The sequence below is a fragment of the Dermacentor silvarum genome, chromosome 3, assembly GCF_013339745.2.
Source record: "Dermacentor silvarum isolate Dsil-2018 chromosome 3, BIME_Dsil_1.4, whole genome shotgun sequence".
In the NCBI taxonomy this organism is placed as follows: Eukaryota; Metazoa; Arthropoda; class Arachnida; order Ixodida; family Ixodidae; genus Dermacentor; species Dermacentor silvarum.
In genome coordinates, this window is record NC_051156.1 from 140,810,907 (window position 1) to 140,830,291 (window position 19,385).

General features: G+C 45.0%; 1 protein-coding gene across 7 annotated transcripts in view; it reads right to left on the reverse strand.

The window, feature by feature from the left end:
• Positions 1–19,385, reverse strand: part of LOC119445839 (protein strawberry notch homolog 1) — a 107,647-nt gene that overhangs the window by 41,087 nt on the left and 47,175 nt on the right. For all 7 annotated transcript variants that reach the window (XR_007466044.1, XR_007466043.1, XM_049663672.1 and 4 more), the window contains exons 14-17: positions 13,268–13,626; positions 10,892–10,984; positions 3,193–3,365; positions 1,992–2,123 (exon numbers count right to left, since the gene is read on the reverse strand). Coding sequence is in view for 5 of the 7 variants with exons in the window: in XM_049663672.1 (XP_049519629.1) it covers positions 1,992–2,123; positions 3,193–3,365; positions 10,892–10,984; positions 13,268–13,626 (757 nt within the window). In the remaining 2 variants the exon portion in view is untranslated. The remainder of the gene's footprint in view (positions 1–1,991; positions 2,124–3,192; positions 3,366–10,891; positions 10,985–13,267; positions 13,627–19,385) is intronic.

Below are 19,385 nucleotides of genomic sequence, written 5' to 3' on the forward strand. Positions count from 1 at the left end.
ACACACCGCACGTACAGACGAACATCGCGCGCCGAGAAGCGCGGCCTGCGCGCGGCGACGCGGTAGCAGAAGACGCGCACCGCCAACGAGGCCAATGGCGAAGCTCCAAATGGCCACGTGACGGGCGTGGCCAATCGGAGGCCTCGGAACGGCCTTGAAACATTTGCTTTTTGTGCGCTTGCTTCTGAATGGAGAAGGTGGCTGGCGCGGCAGATTTAAAGACGGAGAAATGCGCTTTCCAACAAGGGCAAAATGGCGGCGCTCGGTTGAGCCGTTGCGGAGATATCGTGGCTTGAAAAACGCCGTTTTTTCGCGATTTCCGCGGAATTTTTTCGCCACGTTGGCTGCTACAAAAATTTTTTTGAGCACTTCTACGCGGTTTTCAGCGTTCATATTTCGGAATCAGATAAAGAAAGAGTTATAGAAACGGAATATGTGCTTTTCGAAAAATCGATTTTTTGGTCATTTTTCGCGATACGAAAGCCGCGTCCCCCCTTAAGCTTGTGTGTCGATGGAAAGCCTCAATCCAAATTTGCGCAACACAACATAAACAGCTGGCGTTGCGCATTCAAGGTCGCACAGGCAAATGCGAAACACTCCCACAGCCTCAACGACCACAAAATTTGAAGTAGACTGAAGCACAACAGTGAACAAGAGCCTGTAAACAAATCTGCTGTGCTGCTGGAGATGTAAGAAATGTGGAACTTGCATTTTTTCATAAAAATATCTTAATGACATTTGGAAAATAAATTGACTTCAGAGATGAACCCGTTTCCTTTTGGGCAAGAACCATTTTTTTGTGTACATTGGTCAACATCTGGGGCTTGTGTGAAAGTTTTATGCAAATCGCATAACTATTCTATTTGCTTGTAAATTATTTGAAATTATTTACTATTTGCTTCGAACCAAAAAACTGATATTCACGCAAGCCTAATGCACATGTGCTTTCACAGTTAAGATTAGTTTCGTGTTCTTTCTTTGCCTGCTGCTGCTGCCTTGCACACCGGCCGCGTAGGGGGATGGTTGAGAACTCGCAGCAGGGGTACGAGAGACGAGATAGGACAAGGACGTCAACCACGTTGCGGTAGAGTGGGGCCACAATGCCCTCTGCAGGCCATAATTAGGCATGACCCCCCGCAAAAGCACTGCAGGAGCTGCCGCGCTTGCCTCTGTGCTCATGCGCAACAACATAACAGTCCAGGGAGCTGCAAGGAGAATGTCAGAGATAGAGGAGGCAGGGAATGGGTACAACCGGATCTTGTACCGACGTAGTTAGGAAACGGGTGATTAACCTTACCCCTCTGCGCTCATGGCAGTTTGCCTAACATGACACTGGATAAAAAAAATGCGTCGTCAGAAACCATTGCTCATTTGGCCTCTCTTCAGTAAAGGAGTGAGTGAATGGATGACGCGTCTCTCTGTGTTCTGTGTACTAAGTCGACAAACGCAAGTGGCACAGGCAAGGTAACATTTAGCATCACATCATGACCGTCGCATGCCATCAACATCACTGCCAAACACCGTCAATGAATGCAAACAGCCCAGAAAGCTTTCCTTCCATCGATTCCTACAGTGCGTAAGATCGGCATATTTTTTTCATAGCGTATCGAGCTACGCAGGGCGCTAGGCCTCAGTGGTATGGAGGGAGGCCTTTTTCAAACTTTGATTTCACATGATTTGGGAAATAAAGCAACCTTACTGAATTTTTAAAATGTTACCGCTTTTTTTTTTCAGAAACTTCTACAAACTTAAAAAAAAAAAATCCTAAACTTGGTACACTTTTCGTCATTTTTCACACTAAGAAAAGGGTAAATGTGTGCCTGAAAGCTCAAGACAGCAGTGTTGTTGCAGTTGGGGCCCCATTTGCAATGCTGCTGCCACAGCCAATTTTCGAACCTGTGACCGTGTTTCTCAGCTGCAAAATGCCATAGGCACTGATGTGAGTATGACCAATAGAAGAAATTCACAAAACCACCATGAGGTATGCGCACCTTCTCGCCATCCATGAACCTCTGTTTCTCAGTAAGGTTCAGGGTTTCCAAGGGCACGTCAACTTCAGAACGAGACTCGTACTGGATTGTGCCGTTGTCTGTGCTCACCACACGCCCCTTCCTGCCTGTCATCTGCAACACAACAAATGAATGCTTGGTCGCATGCTATGAAAATGAAGGCAAGCATTTTATGTATATTGCACAACCCAGGGTTATGCCTAGCTCTAGCACAGTTACTTTCCAGTAAAGACAATCTGCAATGGCTTAGTGAATCCGTCACAATACAAGCTTGTGAATTCCTCTGGCAATTATGACCCTAACTGCCAGGTTTTGAGGATAAGCACTGCCTGTCACTCCAATGCAGAAGGCACACAACACTATCTCCAGAAAAGGTAACTAAACAAAACAGATTAGACAGAACTAAGTCTGCATTAAGATCTCAGCCTCACTGAAGCTGCACTTGAACATCATGGTATCAAAAAGAGCAGCCGACACGAAAGATGTGTTTACACCTTTGATATAACAAAGCCACCTTGCGAAAATTATTGACCTGATTATTGAAAGTGACCTCAGTCACTGTGGAAATACATTCAAACCTAGCACAATGGCAAAAACCAGCAATACTTTAAGGGCTTGTGCAAGCCACGGTTGCCTGCTTTCCTCGTTTTGTGCAGGCTGGGCAAAGTGGAGCCATGAGAGTCACATTGCCACTGTGCCCTTGAAACTTCGTAACTCAGCAGGCAACGCCGTGGAAACTAGAGAAGCTTTTTTGCACTGGCTGGAATTAAGAATTAAAAATGGTGCCTCACATACATGATTTGGCATAACGCTGGGTCTGCACCTTTAGCCGTAATTTAATAATAAGTCATCCTACAAAGAACCAACTCATCTAAACTAGCTTGCTACAAAACTGCGCAGAGTGGCTCGGTTCTACGACTGCACTACTTCGGCATGTTCCACAGTGCACTGTCTGCATTTATGGCAAAAAAGATAAACTGTGCTGTACTGCAGATGTGGAAACAGTACGATTTAACGCCGTGTACACTCCTTACAGTAAAGCTGTAACAGATGAAGTTATTGAGTACAGGGCATCAGATATCTGCTCCTTTTTACAATAAAGCATGTGAAGTGGTATACTGCAGGGCTTCCTTAGTGTTGCCCTGTCATGTCTGCGTAATCCAGAAGCAATGATCGTGCCCACCTCAGCGACATTCTCGGGCCCGCCGAGTTCGTCAATGAGTTGGTCCAGTGTGTTAGGTGGAAGCTTGTCCCCGAGCTTTTCCAGCCGATCCAGCAGTTCCTGTTTCATGGCTGCCGCCTTCTTTTCACTGTCCACAGTGGGCACATTCCGGACGGCTGGCTGCGAAGCGGCGCCTGCGGCACCAAACACCATGTCAGCACTAAGGCGCATGTGAGAAACAAGTTCAGCGCATCTCAAACGAATAACAATGCAGTGCAAAGGTGAGGAAATAAAACTCATGGAAACAAGCAACTGCATTTACAATTTATGTGAAAAAGGCTTCTAACAATGTCACTAAAATAGAAAACAGTGCCGAGAAATGGCGCAGATGTGCCTATAATAATAAATAGTCAGTCACCAACTGATTATAGAGGCAGCTTTGTGGGATCGCTATTCACCCTACAAAAGTCATCTACAAGGACAACTGAAATTTGGATCCTGAGTGCATACTGCACCCTCACTCTGTAAACAAAATGAGCAGAAAGAGTTATATTTTTGTCCTCGAAAAGGAGAGTAGCAAGCCTTGTTGATACATTTAGTCAGTGAACACAGCCAAAACCCGGCACAACTCAAACCAAATGGAAATGCTAAGCTGTAAAGGCTGCATTTGCAGTTTGCTGTGCATGCCCTGCATGCAATAGCTACATGGTCTCAGGTGACTTCACTGAGACTTCACGTCGAGCACATTCAAATGGCGTCAACACACACCACCTTTGATGTTGGCACAGACGAGGGCAGTGATAAAGGAGGTAAGTGCTTGGCATCGACCTTTGCAAGGAAACACATGATCATTCGGCTGTCAACTACTGTTAACATTGTCAAAAGATGGGAGATTTGGTACATGCATTCACCAAAATTTCATGTACTTCTCGCAACAGTGGGACAACTGTCAAAATAAAGACTGAACAGGTCACAAGCAAGCTTATGTGCATGCAGCAACATGATGACAAGCTTTTCCGGCCACTTGTGGAATAAACACATTTCCTGGTGAATTTATTATTTTGGACTCCTAGTTATTAAGACTTGGCTATAGGAAGCAGACATCTAATTCAGGTCGCTGTTTTTTTTTAAATCAAAAATTGGTGAAAACTGCAAAAATTGAAAAAAGAAAGAAAAAAAAAAACATTTACAGTGAAACCTTGTTAATTCAACCCTCGTTCATTTGGAAGATCAGATAATTTAAATAGCACCGTTACAGCGGCGTCCCAGAGTGCGGGCGACGCTATCAGCCGCAGGGGCTGAGTACACGCGAAAGTGCAGCTGGCTTTGTTTAATTCGTACGGCCGATGTGAAGATACTGTCGACGTGGCATGAAGCTGCATCATTCATTGCCGACTCCTTAATTCATCAAAGTGAATTTTTTCTCATTCAAATTTGCTTTTTTCGATTGTCCGACAATGCGGAATGTTTTGCGGCCCCTTTCTGTGTAGGAAAAATTGATCGGTGACGAGCTATTTGCATAAAAATTCAAATTTCAATGCAATGAAATCTTGATGCAACGAAGCAAATTGCCGATTTCACCGACTTCATTATATTGAGGTTCTGTATGAAGCTTTGTAAGTCCGTAATAAATCATAATATCAGAAGTACACACTCGATGTGCTTTGTCTTCAAGGTGCCGATGCATGAAATGCCTATAGGTGCAAGTCTGAAGAGCCAACACACAATATGCTTGCGGGTCTGAGATGTCCCACAATCTGCGATGCGCTGAACATCGCAGATTACAACGTGCTAGGTCACGAGTGCTGTTGTAATCTGGTGATTGAGCTCTTAACTCTTTCCTTACCATGGGAAAATTTTATGTTTTTTTGAATGTTTGAGTTAAGAATATATTGTGCAACAGCCAATAAGTTTACAGTGCCATGCAGTTTATAAAAATGAAGGTATATGAATGTGCATTCAAAAATAATATTTATTTAAAAAATACAAAAAATGCCAATTTGCATAAAAAAATTCGTAAACAAAAAACCCCCAAAATTGTGAAAAAAAAAAATTTGGTTAGAAGTAACGTCTCTGGCAAAAAATTTGTTAGAGAAATTCCAAAATATACAAATTGTTGATATATCCCTTGGAAACATTTCTTTAAAGAATTATACCCGTAGATAACGTACTCTTGAGTTAAGAAAAATTACATGACGCATAGTGAATCATTCAATCAAGTACTTGGTTGGTCCTACTTATGATTTTTTTTTTCAAGAAAAAGAGTAAATTTACAGCATAATATTACATACAAAAACTAAGTTAAACACGCATTTCGAAAGTACATTTCCAAAAAGAAACAATAATTACAAAATACAAACAAAAATAAATAATGAAATTCACAGCAAACTTTCCTAATGATAGACATATCTTCAGAGAAAAAAGTTCTCTACGTCTGTTTGTCAAGGATATGCGTCTGTGCATATTTGTCGGTGTTTATAAATAGCATGAACGACCTCCGCCATTAAAGGACAGGCGAAAAAAATCAAGAGCTCGCGCCAGCCGCTTCGGACCCCTACGGAGTGTCATACCGAGGTCAATGCCCAGATCTCTCTGGGGCCGAAACTGGTGGCAGCACGTCTTGTCCAAATGAAGTGGACACACCATAAATAAAGAAAATAATAGTTTAGACACCTACAGGACAATTGAACCAGCTGTAGATATCAATAGACACAACGGGAGGCAGAATTTAAATTGCCAGTGGGTAACAGCTGATGTTCCCGGCTGATCTGCAAAGTTTTCTCATCTGAACTAAACTCCGATGACGCGACATTGATCTGCGAGTCATCACTGCTCGAAAAATCCAACAGATCGCTTCTAGGATTGTTGGGATCAAACGAAACTGCTTTCTTTCAAGTGCGCGCGGTACCGAATGTCGACGCCATCACACCACTCAAGTGCGCCTCAACCTTTGAGCTCACGCGCCCAAATCACCGCCGCACGATAAAAAATGTGAACCGCGCAGAAACAAAAACTCTACTTTGTATACAATCACCGAGATGGCGCTACGAGTCCAGGAGCGCAGCGCGTTTTTTTTTTTTTTAAATAGGCTCTCAAAAACATTGGTCACTAGTGATCGATGGCTAGTGCTGTGGTAAGGAAAGAGTTGATGTGAAGCATTCTTTGCCTCATTCTTGGCACTTTGCAGTAGGTAGGTAGGTTCCAGTCTTAAAGAAAAATAATGTGTGACTGATAATGGGTATCGAACATCTGCCGCCGAGCAAAGCAGCCGGGTTCTCTAACCATTAGGCCACAATCGCATGCATGCTTCCCTTGTTCCAATGCTAGGCAGCTATTTGAAACAATCCGTGCATGCACCCCGTGTTGCTTTGTCGTCTTCTTTCCTTGTGACAGTTCATACTTTTACCCACCGTTAGGTTGCACTACCTCCAGCACCAGCCCAGTACTGTCCTTGTAGCAGCTTACGCTACGCAGAAACTGTTTGACTTTATGATCATCTAAGTTAATCAAGTACAAAGGCCAATGTCGTGTTAACATACACCACATGAAACAGCCATATGTACAGTCAACCACAAAAGTTTGCGGACCACGCGAGCGCGTGCCAGACTGCCTATCCGCGCCACCTAGCAGTACGCCACCTAGCGGCGACAGGGGCGCTCTCCCGGATATGAGCCCTCTTGGTACTCGCCTGTCTGTTAATTTTTTATTCCCGTGCATGACATTGTTAGTTCGTTGTGTTGACGCAGAGCGCTGTCTGCGATAAGACCGCCACATATCTGGCTTGATAGCAGTATCGGAGCAATCACTGCAACCTTTGTCGACTGGTGTGCCAGTGGGTAGATAAGTTTCACGAAGCGCTGCGACGATTTTTTTACGCGACGTTTACTGGCGCACTTTGGTTGGCAGCATCTTGGTGCAATGAGTGTTGCTGCTTCTGCGTCTTGAGAGAAAGGGTAGGGAGGTGTTTCACTGTCATCAAAAATAAAGAAAAAGCGGATGCATAGAAAATTTTCTTTCACACATAGGCGCATCTTCGCATCAGTCGCTGAAAACGTAGTAGACTTGCTTCAGGCCACGTGGTGATTGCCTATTTGGAAAGATGCCGCTGCGTGTTCCACTTGACGAAAGAAGGCACATTGTGCGTTTATTTATAGAGGGAATACCTCAGCGCGAAATCTGCCGCCGAACCAACAAGAGCCGGACTGCCGTGAATAGGATTATTCAAGCTTTCCGCGACGATGACAGATTCACAGATATGGAGCGCAGTGGGCGTCCAAGGGCCACGACTGAGGAAGAGGACCGCCTGATTACGACCGCCATCGTGGCTGATCCTTTTCAAAGTGCAGAGGATATCCGAGAAGCGCTCTCGCTCACGGTATCGTCTGAGACTGTAAGAAGAAGGCTGAGTGAGCTTGGCCTGCAGTCTTTCGTAGCAGCACAGAAGCCCTGCCTCTCAGACAGCCAGCTACAAGAACGACTCATGTTCGCTACAGCAATGAAAGATTGGACAACAGAGAAATGGGGCGACGTCATCTTTAGCGACGAGTCAACTTTTTCCACGCGCTGGGACCAACGGAAGCGGGATTGGCGTCCACTAAACTGCAGGTGTGTTTACAGTGTATTGGCAGTTAATTCACGAAGCTAATTCTGCATCACAACATGTTTCACGTAAAATGAGCTTTTGGACATTACGAGATTTTTCTGTAGTGGTATTATGTTGAAAACATTAACGATTGTTTCATAGTACTACTTACTCTGAAGCTAATTAAAAGCTGCCAGTGGGTCTTTCAGTACTATCTAATGATATTTGCACGTTTTCTATTGCAACTCTATAACAGCATTATAAAGTTCATACGCAAGAGGAATCACAACATTTTTAGACGCGCCGCTGGAACCCAATTGTATGCTATTTCTTGCAGATATCTGCCTAATTACACACAGAGTGTTCTATCCAGTGGACGGTGTTCCGTGAGCGTGTGGGGAGCAATCAGCAAAGATGGCCTTGGTCCCCTTGTGCGTCTGGAAGGGCCCTTCACTGCGTCACGGTACTGCGACGTCATCACTAGACACCTCGTTCCGTATGCGCTGGACGGTCCCTTCAGCGACGGCTGCTATTTTTTTCAACACGACCGCAGCCCGATCCATAAAGCACGTATCGTCCAGTCATTGCTAGAAGAACATGCTGTTTGCCAGCTTGAGTGGCCTCCATGTGGCGCCGACTTGAATCCCATAGAAAATGTCTGGGCCATGTTGAAGAAACGGCTGTCCACACGAGCCAACCGTGGCCGCGCGGCCGATACGCTGTGGCAAGCGATCGCACAAGAATGGGAAAGCCTGCGCGGTCGACCGGAGATTACTGAATCTTTGTACGAGTCGATGCCCACACGCATCAATAAGGTGCTAGAAAACGGCGGACATTTCACTTCCTACTAGATCATTGAGAGACCTATGTTTCATGACACTTCTGTAAATGTCTTGTGAATAAATTCATCCCCTTCAGACACGAATTATGATGCACTGTCTGCAAATGCGTCAAATGCGCATGGCATCATTTCAAGACGCTCACTATTGCATTCCAAGAAAGAAGATGAAGCAATGTGCTGTTTTGTGCGAGTTTCAGTAAAAAAAATTTATTAGCGTATAACTCATTATCTAATTATTCTGAAATCCGTCAGCTTCAATGCTTGCATAAAAAGAATCAACTATTAGGCCCGAAACGCATGCACACTTGCTTTTTCGGTTGTATTCGTGTCGACCGGAGAAAAAAATACTCTTGACGTTGGTCTTGGAACGCGGCACGTCGAACGATTGTCTAACATGGTAGTGTCTCCAGCAAAGTGATCATCTGCAGCAATACGCAGGACAATGAAGTTAACTGACCGCTGGTTGTCCCATCAGGAAGCGGACACGAATGTGCACACCGAGTTTTAGGTCATTTGAAGAAACACGTGGCGTGGGACGCGCCTCCGAAGTTCGAGTCCTCAAACGAGGACGCCGTGTCGCAAAGGGTTATAAAAAGAGTCATCGCACCCGATTATTTCTTATTTTTCTAAATGTAACCACTATAGCAGCGCGGTGGTTCGGGCTTTGCGCAGCAAAACCTGGGCGCAGGCGATCAAATCCCGGCCGCTACTGTCACTTAGCAATGGGGGAGGAACGGAAAAATTCTGCCTACTGACTAAGCATCTGTGTCCCATGGCTGCCTCACCGCTCACTCACGCACTCACGAAAAAAAAAAACAGCGTGGCTACGCGAAAATAGAACTGATAACAGCCGAAGAATACGCTGTCTGATTACTTGTACTGATATTCTGCTCTCAAAATATAAGCAAGTAGCCCTGGCTAACAAAGAGCGCGTCACGTTGAAAGAGATAGGTAGAAAATATTTGCGCACAGTGCGAAAATAGACAGGCCATAGATTTAAGGAGGGATGCGTCTTCAACGTAGCGCTGCTGTCGATCGCTGGTGACGTAGCGGAAGTGTCGCGAAGAGGCTCTTGGCCACGCGCTCGCGTGGTCCGCAAACTTTTGTGGTTGACTGTACGTACAAATGTATAACACGCAGTCGCTGAATGACTTCACAATTCGTGTTTCTCTCCCTTACACTCGTTACACTACCCATTTAGAACCCCAACAATCACCATCTCGTAGGCTCGTGGCTAACGGCCTGCGTAGAAATAATGCCATTGCCTTCATATGACCGTCTACAACGTGGTGGTTGTCCCACAGTGTGTAGGATCTTTTCTTTTTTAAGCATAGAAGACTTCCACAGATGGCTGCCAAGCTGATGCGTAGTAGCTGGCCGATCTGTGATCACCAAACGAGTGCAAACATGAAACTATGTCATTTTAAGTGATGTAGACCTTGCAAGGCACAAGGAGCAGAAAAGGCCTCTACGGAGTGAGCGCTGAACCAATGGCGAAGCGCACTGGAGCCATGTGGCAGATGCATCCAATTGGAGATCTCAGAACAACCTTCAAAAATTTCCCTTTTGTGAGCTTGTTTCTGTGGGGAGATACCTAAGTGGCAAATTTGAAGACAGAGAAGTGCGCTTTCATGCAAGACCAAGATGGTGGTTTTTGGTTGTGTTGTAGCAGATAACGTGGCTCGAAAAATGTCATTCTCTCATCATTTCTGCAAAGTTTGTCACCACCTTGGCTGATGCAAAAAATTTTTAGAGCACGTCTATGTAGTTTTCATGGAAGATATTTCACAACTAGATAAACAGAAAGCTATCTAAACTGACAATGTGATTTTTACAAAAGCTTGCTGCGTCCCACTCAAGACACCTAAGCGGACTGATGTGATGTATGATACACAGTGAAATCTACCACTAATTTTTCAATACGACTTTGGCAAACCTTTCGTAAACATTGAAACAGTTTCAAGTAAGCTGCACATTCATAAATCAAATTTGTCCACTTTAAATTCTCTAACAGGTGCAGCTTACAGAACTGCAAGATCTCTTTTCGGTGGAAAGTTACAAATTTGTAAACTTCAAAACTTCGAGCTATATTTTTTAAATATACCAATTTTCAAGAAATTTCGTAAAAAATTACGTCTTAAAACACAATTCTGCTTTAGAGACTAGAATTTCAGTTTTCTGTAAAATTTCTACATTTCCGTGAGCATTTCTGCATTTTACATAATTAGGCAAATCAGATTTGGCCTCGAGCTCAAGCTTCCTTTTTAAAAGGAGTAACATCACGGTCATCCACTTACCATTTCCCATGGATTTATCGTGCTTTTTCTTCTTTTTGGTTTTTTGCTTCTTACTTTTATTCTTAGATTTGTTCTTACGACTTGCCCAGGGATCTGAAAGAGAATAGTTCATTCAGTGTACAGTAGAAACCCGCTAATTGTTTTTCAAGGGACCGGGGAAAACTAAGTTAACAGGCTGGAAAACACAAAGGAAGGCCTCAAATTGCCAAAGCATTATCAGAAACAGCTCTGAATGGCTGCCAGTAGAGTTATGAGACGTCTCGGTGCCCAGGGACAGTGTGTGTAATTAAGAGACATTTACAATTTTCCGCGACATTGGCCCCTTTCCACTCTTGATATGCTTCATGGTATAAAGCGGCTTTATTGTGACGAAGCTAACTGAAAATAACCATCGATTATGCACTGCATATAAGACGCGTGCCAGCGCGAAAATAAATGTAGCCATGTGCTCAGCGGATTTGGCACAGTGCGTGTGGTTCCCGGCAGGTTTCAGCCGATGCACACTTCGGGTGCTTTGCCAACTGCTCTGTACACGTCTTCTCCTGAAAGCTCCTGGCTTTTCCGCTACACTGCTAAATTTATGTGACTGTCGCATTCAAACGCAACGCAAGATGAGGGAACATTACAGAAAGCAAACGTATCAGATGAGAACATACGGTATTTACTCGAATCTAACGCGCACTTTTCCTTCCGATAAAACAGGTCCAAAAATTGCATGCGCGTTGGAATTGAGTACGACCCTAAATCTGCGTTACCATATAGCAGTCTGCATTTCAAAATGGCAACCTGGCACGCGCGTCGAGCCTAGCTACCGTAGCTTCCTCCATGTGCAGTACATGAGCTTAGGCAATAGTCTACCGTCTGTCTTCACGTTCTATGCGTCTGCTCTATCAGCATGAAGTACTGAATTCATCACGATGCCACATTTAAAAGGAAAGTGATCATGTGTACGGACACTGACGGAAATCGGGCCACATCACAGGCGTTCGGAGAATCCGAAACTTGCATTTGGAACTGGCGCAAACAGAAGGAGAGGATTTTGGCCAGCAACGCAATGCGGAAGGGTTTCAGTGAACCGAAGCAGGACGTAATCTGCGACGATCCACTTCGGCAATACGATCGCCTTGGCCCTATCTTGAAAGCAATCTGCGACGGGGAAAGTCTACCGCGCGCCGTGTTTTCGCCGCTTATAGGTCGTCGCGTTGAAGCGAAGAGGCATGATAGCACGAAGGTCAATTCGCTCGCCACGCTTCATCACTCGAGCGTTTTGACAGTTCGTTTCCGCGGTCAACGAGCGAGATGTGCTCATGTTTGCATGTGCGCACGTGACACCGTGCTTGTAAATTTATTAGTAAGCGTGTTTGCAAGTTTATACGCCCGATAAAACTGCTAACCTTACTTCGTATAGCGGTCTACTAATTTGCTATTGCATTCGATGCTTCACATTTCGGGCGAAACTGCGACTTTTTTATTTATTGCAACTTCAGTGCATCGGGAAGAAATTTGTTTTTCCAAATGAGAGAAAGTTGTATTTCTGTTTGAAAGCATGAGGTGTATGGTACTGTAAAGGACTTTTTTTTTTATCGTCACGGAAAATGGGTGCACGTTACAATAGAGTAAATACGGTAATACATGGGAGGCAATGGGATTTAGATAGGGACTGCGAAAATGCAACACAGCGGAACATATCAAAAGAGTTTCACTGTATTTAGTTTATGCTCACATGACACTCAAACACAACGCAAGATGAGGGAACATTACAGAAAGGAGACGTATCAGGTGAGAACATAATACATGGGAGGCAATGGGATTTAGGTAGGGACTGCGAAAACGCAACAGAGAGGAACATATCAACAGAGTTTCACTATATTTAGTTTGTGCTTACACGAGACCCAAGGTACCCATTTTGCCTTAAAAATACATTGGCCAGCAAAATGAAGAGGCACTTTGTTACACAGAGAAATAACTAGAAAAGTCTAACTTGCCACCACACCGCCCAATGCTTTTGATCAGGTGCTCAAATGCACTCAAGAAAGTCCAAAGAACAATATGACGACTTTTTAAGGGACTTCTTGTAGGAGATGCTAAGTCCCAAGTAGTCTAAACTTGGTGGAAGGATTGAGTGGGCCAGTGATATAGATCTTGCACACTGCATGAAATCAGTCCCGGAAATAGTAAAACAATACTAAAGCGACGATCTTGTTCTTGGCATATGGGTTTCCAGTAACAACAGTTCTCGAGAAGAGCCCAGAATTACAAAAACATCAACTGAACAATGAAATTTTCAGATAATTTTACAAGTTCCCATTATTGAAGCTAATGAGAGAAAGATCAGTTTAAAAAAAAATGGCAGCACAGGTGAAGAAGAGCCCTCACCGTCGCTGTCCGAGTCATCACCGAACGGGTTGAAGTCATCTTCTGCATCCGATTCGACAGCCGAGCTGCCATCCGACTCCTCTGCTGCCGAACTGGACACAGACGGCTCAAAGTCGCTCTCCGGCTCACTCTTGACCTCAACGTCACTGTCATCGTCATCACCCGAGGAAGCCTCCCTGTAGCGCTTCACCCCCTGCCGAGCCTGTCGAGCACTCTTCCGCTTGTGTCCCCCCGACGAAGATGACGGGGGCGGCGAGGGGCTTAGTTCATCCACAATGCCACCCAGCCCCAGAAGCTTCAGAGACTTCTTGCGGTTGGGTGCCGGGAAATGCTTCTCGATGAGAGTCTGCAAGACTCCCCTGCAAATACAAAGTTATGAGAGACCTCAGCAATATCCAGGGTTGTCTGGATGCCACAAAACGCCACTTGGTGGCTTTACAGAGAAGCAAACAGTGATCAAATATCGCTTTCTTTGACTCGCAGCACACCACTTGAGCATTTTGGATGAGAGTGGTATGTTAACTCTTCCAAGTTACCCACAGCATTTAGTTTAATGCCTTCCATGCCATGGACGAGCAGTTTATCCGCATGTTTCTGTCAAAAATGGCCACGGACGAGCTCAGCTCCTCCAGGAAACTTGTCACCGTTCCGTGCAATTTTTTTGTATAGCGCTGTTAAAATTCAAGTTTTATAACAATTTCCACGGTTGAAAATTTTGGCCATCTTTGGTCAGAATTTAGGATAGTGTGGCACAGAAAGGCTTAAGGGGGGACGTGGCTTTTGAAATCAACTTCCTTCTACAGTCGAATCTCGTTAATTCGAACACGCTTAATTCGAACTGCCGGTTTATTCGAACTGACGCTGTGGTCCCGTCAAAGTTATGTGTATTTCAATAAGAGAAAACGCTCGGTAATTCGAGCGCAAAAGCATTTGCGACGGTTAATTAGAACATACCGCGGACCGACAATGCTCTCAGCAGCGCACCAAATAACGCGGCGGCGCCTCCGAACGGCATTGCTCCGACACCGCCATAGAGCAAAAGCTTAGGAGAGACCCCTTAATGCAGCGGCGGAGGCCCAGTCCGGCCAACAAAACTGCCCACGCCGGCAAACGCTCGCTTTCCGACAACGACGGACAACCAAACTTCAGGGAGCGGGTTAAGCTGGCGCCGGGCCGACTGGACCGGCAGTGCCGGCACCCACGCCAGCAAACGCTCGCTTCCCGATAACGGCAGAAAACGAAATTTCAGGGAGTGGGCTAATCTGCGCCGGCATGGCGGCGGGCACGCACGGAGACAGTCGAAGGGGAGGGAGCTGCGAGGGAGTTGAGAGAAGAGGGCGAGGGGAGCCACCGAAGCCACTGCCACCGAAGCGGCAGAGTTGCCGAGGCCAAATCAGTGCGCGTCCGCCCGTCACCATCCGGCACCGTCCACTCCCTGAAGTTCCGTTTGCTGCGTTATCGGGAACCGAGCGTTGGCCGGCGTGGGCGGTTGCACGCCGCGATATTGCACGACTCGCACCGTTCGTTCATCCCGTGCTATGGTGCTCGAATACTTCAAAAATACGTCCTTTCTTTAATTCGAACAAATTTCCGGGCCCCTTCGAGCTTGAATTATCGAGATTCGACTGTATATGGATTTGGTGAAAATTGGCAAATACAGTCGAAACCCGCGATAATTAAATCCTACGACTACGAAATTCTCGCGACAACGAAATATTTTCTTATCCCCGGCGAACGCCCATAGGATTCAATGCATTTAGAACCTCTCGACAACGAAATGTTGCCAACAGCAATCCCGCCACAACGAAAATTGACGGGACGTTTCCCCACCCATTATCTACTCAAATGCCATTGCTTTACACTTAAATTGCCAGAGTTTGCGATTAACACATCCACGTCAAATACGGCAGTGATTAACGCAGAGAAGTATGGCACATACATACGATTACTCAGAGTCGCAGCTTGGGTTCTCAGGTATATCCGGAATATACGAAAAAAGAGACGAATCGTCGGAGATCTGAGTTTTGAGGAACTGAAGAATGCTGAGATGACAATAATAAAACTAGAACAACACATACGAGAAAACATCGTACAGAGCAAGAGGATTCCTATGAAGACAACAAGGATGTTTCTTCATGGTTCAGAAGTCTTCCGTACCATGAAGCAAGGTCTGATAAGACACAAAGGTCGGCTACTTCAAGGTGGATTATCATACAACGAAAGACATCCTATTGTGCTGCCAAAGTGGACGGCTGGTACAAAGCTGCTGGTACGCCACATCCATCAACTCACGCTGCATGGAGGAATAAGCGTCACATTATCACAGCTTCAAACTAAGTACTGGATAATACAAGGAAGACAGCTGGTGAAGATAATTCATGGATGTCTAAATTGCCAACGATTTGACGCCAGACCACTGCACCAAGGCACTACAACACAGTATGTTGCAATATTTGTATGTGCTACTACACGAGCTGTACATCTCGAAGTTGTGGACAACACGACAACAGAAGCATTCTTACATGCATTCCGAAGATTTACAGCGAGACGAGGGCTATGTTGCATCATTTACAGTGACAACGCAAGGACATTCAAGAAGGCCAACAGAGACATCAATCGTATGTTAAAAGAACTACAGGAAGAAGACTCCAAAAGAGCAAGCCAAGGAGATCAAATAAAATGTAAGTACATCGCAGAACAAGCACCTTGGTGGGGAGGCTTTTATGAAAGGATGGTACTGAAGCATGAAATCAACAATGACGAAAGTTATTGGAAAAAGACCTTATCAAGAGAAGAGATGCAAACACTAGAGTGTTTTAGTTGAGCGTCTTTACGGTCCGCTCCGCTCCGAGTTGCCCCGCTAAGCCACAGCGGAGCGGCGGGCGACTTTCACGTTTTAGTTGTGTGTTTAGCGTAGCGGAGCGGACCTTTCGTAGTTGCAGCGCCCTCTGGCCAAAGTCAGCGTAGTGAAACGAAATAAAAAGCCGTTTTGTCACTTTTACAAAGTAAGACGAGTATATATAACTTATTTGTTCATGAAGTATCTAGACGGGTGCTTGTAATGCGTTACCGGTCCATTTTATCGAGTGGGAAGTGAAGCGTCGACTTGGTGAACGCCACGTGATAGCCAGCGAGTTTGCATTTCGAATCCAATCCAATCCTTTCTGACGCCAGTGCGCTGGCGACGTTTTTGGTAGCTGTGCTGTTCACTTTATTTTCTTAAAGAAACAGTTGGAGGTGTATTATATAAGTTATTCGTGCTCGCACGACTAGTGCATCGATGCAAGGTGCTTCGATGCACGCGCGAGAGAGGGCGCGTGCATCGACCACACTCGCTAGCGGAAGACGGCAGCAGCGCTCCGCTTAGACAGCTTGTAAGCGGACCGTGTTTCTCGCTCCGCTAGCCCGCTTGCGGCTAAGCGGAGGACGCATGCGCATTCGTGCTTTCGCTCCGCTCAGCAGCTAAGCGGAGCGTAAAAACGCTAAACTAAAACTGTCTACTAACAACTGAAGTTGAAGCTACCCTTAATAACAGACCGTTGACCTATGTATACAGCGAACCGGATGAGACTCTACCTATTGTGCCGGCTGATATAATAGGTGGAAAGCATAGGATCAAAGACAGTACCGAAGGTGAAAAAAAGGTCAGCATAGAAGAAATGTGGAGAAATAAGTACCACCACATTGCGCTTGCGTGGGCACCACCATTTTTCTTTACAAAAACAGCACGGTGCCGGAAGCAGCTGCTCGCGCCGGAAGTTGTCGCTAGCCCACGTCTTACACGCTTGTTTAGACTGCTTTTCCTTTCTTTTTTGTAATGAACAGCCGCATCACCATCGACCTGTTCATTAGCAGATTCCGCCGCCACGCATCACCGAAGAACCGTTTAATAAGAGTGACACACTCATGTCAGACGCTGATGTCGAGAAAAGTACCGACAAAAAAGGTAGCTCCATGTCGCCTCCAAAGTGCAATGTTTCTTCCCGTTTGTTTGTTTGTCACATTATTTGTCGTGGACAATGCAACTGTATTGCTTGACGCAGACACCTGAACTATGTCAAAGCGCAAGCGCGCTCAAACGACACCATTCGGAAAGTGCAAAGTGCAACCGTGTAGCACGGCCACGGCGTCTCCCCGCTAGTACGGAGGTTACATTTCTCCCCGCGCAGAGTTACGGCCGCAGAAAGAAATGCGAAAGAGACGTGCACGGAAAGAAGGGTGAAAGAAGGAAGAGACGTGCCTCCGTTGCCTGGCGACACTTTTCTGGAGCATTCGCTCGCAAAACCTGATGCGTCGTCGCCTCAGCACTAGAGTTAAAAATTTTTTTTTGTTTGCATTTTCTTTTTCCGCAATAATACTTGAGTAATGGATTGCCAACTTGCCCGGAATGCTGCTCTCATTAACCATCTCAGATTTTCCGGACCCATACCCTGTAGCATCCGCTCTCTGCGACTTGTCTGTTAGCCTACAATTTTGGCAGCCGTCAAGGATACACGGAAATCTAAGAATCACCAGATTTAGGAATTATTAGTTCGTAGTAGTGAGGCATTGTTAACATGACAAGGAAACTGCATAACGATTGTTATTCCAGGGTTCGTACAGTTTTCCAAGGCAAAAATTCAAGGATATTCCAGGACTTTCCAGGACCTGTCACCGGTTTTTCAAGGACTCACAGCGGCATCCAAAGTAGGATTTCTTTACTCTTAACATTTCCAAAAATGCTGTTTTATTGCACTTACAATAAATAAATGTATATCACAATTATAATAAAAATGTCTAGCCTTGATAACTTCTCAAGATCACAACACAACATGAACACCTTACAACAGCGGCTGAGATTTCTCCAGTATAGGCTGGGTAATGTTAACCAAAAATATTCAAAACATTTAGCCTATGGTTATTGCACTAACATAAAAAGAAATAAATGTATATCCCAATGATGTTAATAATGTCTAGCCCTGATCATTTTGAAAGTTCACAACAATACCAAAAAAAGTTCACAAAACATAATGTTTCCAACAGCTACTCTGACTTCTCCAGTATTAACTGGGCAAGTTTACCGAACATTCCCAAACAATTCTTGCTACACATCCATTATATTATACAAAATAGATGAGAAATGATCAAGGGACAAAACATGTTTTACAGAATTGCAATATTCAAGTCCGCAATATTAAAACTTAACGCCATGAACACTCACAACAGCTGCTCAGGCTTCTGCAGTATTAGCTGAGCTGGTTTATCAACCATTTCCAAAACATTCAGCATAATGTTATTGCAATTATACTATATTATCATAAATAATATCATAACAAACCTCCCCCCAAAGGCACCGTGCACCAGTGGTAAAGTTGCTCCACTATAGCTCTCTTTAGCTTCACTAGCTTCACCTCGCGCGCAAGAGTGAAAGTGGGACAAGGCAGACCGAAGGGCGTGGTGTGAAACGTACAGCAGGGTGAGGAAAGCAGCGTAAACACTGCCAGCCGAGCCAGCACTGAAGCGTGGCATGGGTCTCTCGCTCCGTTCGCGGTCTGACGCAGTAAAGCCTTATCTTTTTTCCGCGCAGTTCTGCAAAACGGAACCATGTGTGCTCGCGCCGGCGTATTGTTTTTGAAATAGGGAGTTTGTCAGACCAACGCCGATCTACCAGAGAAAGGAGGTCGCAATGCCGATATCAAAGTGCATTGCTCAAGAAATTCAAGGATTTTCAAGGAAGGAAAAAAATTCCAGGACTTCCAAGGGCCTTGAAAACGCACTTTTCAATTTCAAGGGTTTTCAAGGATTTCAAGGACCTGTACGCACCCTGTATTCTGAATTTTGGCATTAAGTTCTCATTTTGCTGACTATTTCTTCATTTGTACTGTGTTATTTTGCAAAAATCAAATTCTCGCGACAGTGCAATTTTTCGGTATCCCCGCCAATTTCATTAATGCGGGGTTTAACTGTTTTTATTATGTCTCCCTGATGCTTCCATAAAATTTTCAGAGTGATACCTTGAGAACATTTTGTTCAGCAGAATTTTTCTCCTATGCATTTCCTGGAGGGCCTGGGGTGCTTAAAAAATGCAATGGAAGGCTCGTTGAGTATTGACTGCATAGCTCAATGCGTGCTGAAGGTC